Below are 6,000 nucleotides of genomic sequence, written 5' to 3'. Positions count from 1 at the left end.
AGCGATCCTGGATCCCAGGCCTGTGGAGAGCAAAGACAGGTTATCAGCACAAAGGCTCGCTCGCCCTTCGGCTCAGAGGGTGACCGTGCGCTGTGTGTTGCTGGTTCAAACGCCCACATCAGAGCCTAAGCAACACCGCGCAGGCTACAAAACGGAAACAGGCCTTTAAAAATCAGCTTCCACTACATGTGCCCTTACAAAGAAAACTAACTTTAGAGGAAAATCATGGCTACAAGAACCTCAGGCTCGACTTTCTAGAGTGTATTACTAAATACAGAATGTGTTAAAATAGGTCACTCTGCAATGTATTAAAAATTTTAAACTACATTGTTTCTCTTTAAAGGGCCTGTATTTTTCTACATACGTCTTAAAATAAGTAAAATAAAACAGAGCAAAACACCAACATAATCTTTTTACATTTTAGTTGGTTAGAAATAAAAAGAAAAGCAATTTCTCACTAAAGATACCTGCTCTACCTGCCTGTCTCAACAAGATTTCCTACCACAACACAGCACAGAAGAGAGAGAGTTAAGAGTTTTAAAAACATTCTCTAGAACAGGCAGGTTACAACGTGTAAAACCAATGATCCTTCCCAACCACACGCTACCAGAAGAAGGTACACCTGGGATCCAATATGAATCAGGGAGTTCTGCTTTGGTTCTAGGACATAAAACCATGGGCGCTTTAAATGATGACAATTAAATAGGTTGCAAAAAACCTTACACAAAATCCTTAGGATTTACTAGTGAATCAAGGCCAAGTGCCTTGGGAGAGTTCGTATTTACGAATGTCCGAAATAAAGCTTCATTCACAAGTTTTAAAAATAGTTGAGAAGGTTAATCGAAATGCTCATTAAACACAGTAAAAACATCTCAACTTTCCCCTACATGATCTAAACTCGTGGCTTCCTTCACAGGAGGTGGGGCTGGGGGCAACCGGCTCCTGGCCCTGTCCCCTCCCGTTCAGGAAATTCCTTTTTGGAATAATGTCACTTAAAAATCTGTAAAGAACCAACAAGGGTTCTCTCAGAAGCCCCCCACCCCCACCCCAACCCCAAATAAATAATAAAAAAGGTGGTGAGTGCTGGGACTCAGTACCTGACTAAAAGAAGGAAAATCAGGTCTACCCGTGAGCACGTAAGACTCCCAAGTCCTCCAAGCAGGAAGAGAGGGGAAACTCAAAAGGACCCCGAGAAGGGCAGTGTGCCAGGCAGGGAGCCCAGAGCCATCCGCGGAGGGCGGCCCGAGCCGATCGGGGATGCACGTCCTGCCGGCCGGGCTCAGGGGCTCTCTGGGAGCTACGTGGGACAAGGGGGGGCTCAAGGGTGTCCCGCACTGGGCACACAGACCCCTACCAAAACCCAACTGTCCGCAACAGGGTCCCTGTCAGTCCAGCGGTCCACCAGCACGGTGAGCTTACCTTCAATTAAACAACAAAGAAATTAATTAAAAAACAAAACAATAAAATAAAATAAACAGAACAAAACAGAAAACCATAAGCCAAAAGAAAAGGAAACAAAAAAGAATGAAAATGACCGGCTCTCGACACCAACCCTCTGAGCAAAGCCCCACCTCCCTGCGTCTCTAGCCCAGGGAGCCAGTCCGGCCTCCTCCTGAGGAAGAGCTCAAGGCCCACATCGGGAAGGGTGGCTCTCCGGACGGGTGGGCGCCCTCCCATCCCCAGCGAGAGCCGCCTGCAAGCCCTCCAGTCTCCCATCTTGACTGGCCGACTCCTCTTAAAAGAGTCTGTGCGTCTGAAGTTCATTATAATACTTATTACAACTTTTTCATTCTGCAAAACTCCCCTCCCCACCTCCCCACCTCCCCTCACGCCCTCCACCCTGGACGGCTCTCCCAATCTCCTGCCACGGGCAACAAAGTCTTCTGCTGGCCAAGTAAGGAAAATGTTCTTCGAAAACAGACCCCTAGGTGCATGATCTGAGCTGTGTCACAATTCAGAGATGCCACAGAACCCAGTGTCAACAAGCGTTCATGCAGGACCAGTACAAATCAAGAGAAAACAACCCAGTGAAAAGTAGTCATGAAGCCCCCCACCACCCGCCAGTCCCCCCGGGGCGAGGGTACAGGCACCTACATGGGATGCTGCCTGTCCAGAAGGGAGGGGGGGCCCTCAACATTTCTTCTGGGGGAAAAACCCAGGATTTCTCCTTTAGAAAAGTATCATTAGAAGGACTTAACAAAGTGGCCGGACCAGCGGCAGTGCTCGGAGAAGCGGCTCCGCGAGCTTACATTACAGCACAAAGTCAAAACAAGACAATGCAGGAAGAAAAAGTGCCTCAGCTCTACAGAACCTACTACGATTACCTTACGCGGTACTCTGCGATTTACTGACTTCAAGCTTCCTGAATTTGGGAACAAATAATACACAGGTCAGGATAAATGTATTGACTTACTACCATCTTTATAAAAATCGAATATACACACAAACACATCAACAGTTATGGAACTGCGTCCACGTAACTTCGATACGACAACACAAAAGAACTAACAAAGAGCTAAGATTGTTGCTGAATTGAAAGCATTTCCAATTAACATTTTAATTTTAAAAGGTCCGTATTTACACAGTATGTTAAGTGCTTCTGCATCTCATTTAAATGCGTGACAAGTAAAGAACAAAGATAATGGTTGCAGCAGACCTTCTAAGGGGGCTCAGCCGGCGGCGCTGACCACGGCCAGGGCGATACTGTTACTTTCTAACTCTGCTTCCTCCCTTTTCGGCAGTGCCCTTCAAGGAAACTAAGGCTTTGCTCCCGGGCAGTGCCCGGGCGCAGGGAGGCGGCGGCGCCGAGCCTTCTCACCCCTTGGCCCGAGGCTTTCAAGAACGTCACAGCAAGAGGAAACCTCCATGTGTGCAGACAGAGGACACACACGTCCCAGACACCCGTGTCCTACTGAGACAACGCCAGAAGCAGACCTGAAAGTCGCCGCAAGGTCTGTCTTCGGCAGAGGAGCCCGCGTAGGACTGACGAGCTGACCGGCACTGACGCGGAGGCGTGTTTCTGTGCCTACTCTCCAGAGACAACGCGCAGCCCTTCGGTGTCAAGGCCCGGCACACTCAGACTACCCCGTTTCATGGCATCAGGTGGTCCTGGGCGATAAAGCAAGTCCACCAACGGAGAGGCCGCCCACGGCCCCGCATGGGGAAGTGGCCCGCGCGCTCTCGAGGACAGCTTCCAGGCCGTCAAGCTCTTCACCTCAACACAGCGCCCACTGGGCTGAACCAAACCAACTATGCTATGAAACCACCTCAGCTCTGCCGTATCTGCCAGTGCCCAGAGCGGCCAGGGCAGCCCGTGGTGGCCAGCTGAGGCGCTGGCGTGACACCGCCTCCCACGGCGTCACTGGGGCCCTCGGGAACCAGCGAGGCTGGGCACCTTGGCTGGAGGGTGTTCCAGGGCATCCTAGGACCGCCTGCTTGGCCCCTGGCACCAGACCTTTAGCAAAGCAGCCACCAACCACCGGCACCGTCTTCCGGCTGGCCACTACCACGCGCTGCCACTTCGGGAGCCACGCCGCAGCGAGCCCCGCGGGGTCTGAACACTCCCCCGCAGCTCGGGGAGCTTCAACTAGAAACACACTAGAAATGTCACCCTGGGGAACATGACGACACAGGCTCCCAGGGCCCCCAGAAGACTGAGAGGCTGTGGGCTCCCACCTTGTCTAACTCCACTAAACAGCCCAACAGGCAGTCTCCAGTGGGAACAAGCTAGCGGGCCAGAGTCTGCCCGGCCTCTAGTGCTGGCTCAGACGGCCCAGGCCCACGCCACGATAAACCCACAACAGTGCGCCTCCTTCGTGAGCAGAAACACTGAATAAGGCACTTTTTAAAACAGTTGCCCAGAATGAACTTTACTAAAGGCTGCTGTACAGGAAGGAAGGGTCTCGCCTGAAGGGACCTACCCAGAACCCCTCCGGCGGGTTCAGGGCGCTAAGAACACGTTCCAACTGCACTCTGGGCCTGGCAGTCCCTCGCGCCACACTGCACAAGGGGGGACCCGCTCCTGTCCGCAGAGGATGGCACAGCCCTGCTCAAAAGGCCTTCCAAAACACGAAGTTCATCAAAGCAATGCTAACCAGGTTCCCAAAGAACGTCTAAGTCACCAAGCCAGGGACGCAGAGATGCCCCTTCAGGATGCACTTAAAACAAGGAAAAAACCCCAGCGGGTGTGTTCAAGCTCCGGGCCGGCCCTCCACCTCGCACGTCCACACGCACTGTCGCCTGCCTGACAGGGGACTCCGGAAGGGCCGCGAGGTGGCCACGCTATGGGCACCTTCTCTAGGCCCAGGGAGGCGGGGTGGGGCCTGCCAGGGCCGCTGCCTGATGTGGGAAGGGTGCAGAGGGGTGGGAGTCCCCGCTGGCACTGGGAACACACGGGGCGCTTCTGGAGCAGTCACAGGGGGCAGGACCTGCCCCAGCCACCCGCACACCCCGCTTTCCAGGTCGTGCAACTGTCGGTCGTAACCACCCGCGTTTTAATCTACATTTTTCCAAGAGCCTTTGGAGGGCTTTCTGAGAAGACAGCGCCAAGTTACGCGTGGCCGGAAAAACACCTATCTAGCCTGCACTGAAGATAAGTGCAACCATTATCAAGTATTCTTTGCTGTGAAAAACTACTTAAGAATCTGTGACGTTAATGTACCTTCCTGAAGCTAAGTGATCGGTCACACGGTACGACCACGAAGAACGATGTCTACATGCACTGTGAGCACTTGGAAAACAAAAGCAAACGGAAACTGTAGTTCTCTGTGCTGACAACAGAACGTGAAGCAGTCTAACAGCAAACCCCAGTCCGCCATGTCCCCAAGTCCAGCTGTGCTGGCGTCAACACTGGGCTGTGTGCCGCTCCGGACAACAGTCACGCAAGGCTGCAGACGGAGGCCTACGCTCGCGGGGACTCCGCGCTGCCGCTTCCTCGAAGAAACCCCACAGCGCGGGCAGTGTCAGGTCAGCATCTCCTGCCAGACGTCACTCAACAATCAGGGCCACGTTTATGTGGGACAAATCTATCATGTGCCTGTGGAAATGCAAACCAATAGTCAGCATCAACCTGACCCCACGCATCGGGAGTCAACTTAGCAAGGTACCAGAAAACTGAAGTGGTGGGTCCAGATCCACGAAATCATCAAAAATGCAGACAGACAGAGAAGACAATACAAAAACGGGGCAGGTGACCCACAGGAGAGAAGAGCGAGCCGTGGGTGCTCTTTACACATTCCTGGTGCGTCTGTCCGGCAGCAGGTGGGCGCACACGCACGGACAACACCAAGCCGTCTCGGCGGACAGGCTCTCCCACCCAACTCCCACAGCGCCCTGACCACAGAATACACCGGATACCTGTGGAATTTCTGCTGAAATGCTAACGCATGAGCTGGTTCCTTGAACTTAGCTATGGCTTTCCGTTGCTGGGGAAGCATCTGTAAACTCTAGAGAAAAAAAACAGAAACATGTTAAGAGCATGTTGTACGTGCTTAAAAAACCCAAACACCCAACATATTTATACAGTAGCTTTCACACAAAATTCGAGTCCAGGCTGACACTTGGATCACTGCAGAAAATTCTATCTCCCTGGCAATTTTTCTTATCTTATCCAGACAATCTAACCCAAAGCAGTCACTCCCATGAGTCGCCCCTGTATCCTCCCAGCCTGGTTTGTCCCGCCACACGAGCCACTCAATCTTCTCCCTCAACCTTCCGTGAGGCCCGCTGGCGGACACGCGTGGAGAGTCGCTTCCTGTCCGCCTGCCCTCCTGCCAGGCGATTCTCTGCAGGGCCCTCGCTAAACTTTCCGAAAGAGCAGTGCTCCTCACGCGGGAGGGAACTGCTGTTTAGCGACGGGACCCCGCGGCTGCCGCTGGGGTAAAAGGAGGCTTTCGTGCATCCAGCTAGTCACAGCAAGGCGCAGCGCGGCCAGCGGCGGCCACCAGGGCAATCTGGTCACACTTTGTACTGAGAAGATGATCACTAAGCGACACTGCAAAT

General features: G+C 53.0%; 1 protein-coding gene across 5 annotated transcripts in view; it reads right to left on the bottom strand.

The window, feature by feature from the left end:
• Positions 1 to 2,407: 2,407 nt before the first annotated feature.
• RBM33 (RNA binding motif protein 33) overlaps positions 2,408 to 6,000 on the bottom strand; it is a 132,223-nt gene continuing 128,630 nt past the window's right edge. For all 5 annotated transcript variants that reach the window (XM_080818217.1, XM_080818218.1, XM_080818220.1 and 2 more), the window contains 2 exons: positions 5,356 to 5,444; positions 2,408 to 5,035 (listed from right to left, as the gene is read on the bottom strand). In XM_080818217.1, the coding sequence (XP_080674343.1) occupies positions 4,987 to 5,035; positions 5,356 to 5,444 (138 nt within the window). In that variant the 3' untranslated portion in view covers positions 2,408 to 4,986. The remainder of the gene's footprint in view (positions 5,036 to 5,355; positions 5,445 to 6,000) is intronic.

Source organism: Martes martes (assembly GCF_963455335.1).
Source record: "Martes martes genome assembly, chromosome: 11".
NCBI classification, from domain to species: Eukaryota; Metazoa; Chordata; class Mammalia; order Carnivora; family Mustelidae; genus Martes; species Martes martes.
The sequence above is the reverse complement of the archived record's forward strand: the minus strand, read 5'-3'. Positions and strand labels throughout refer to the sequence as shown.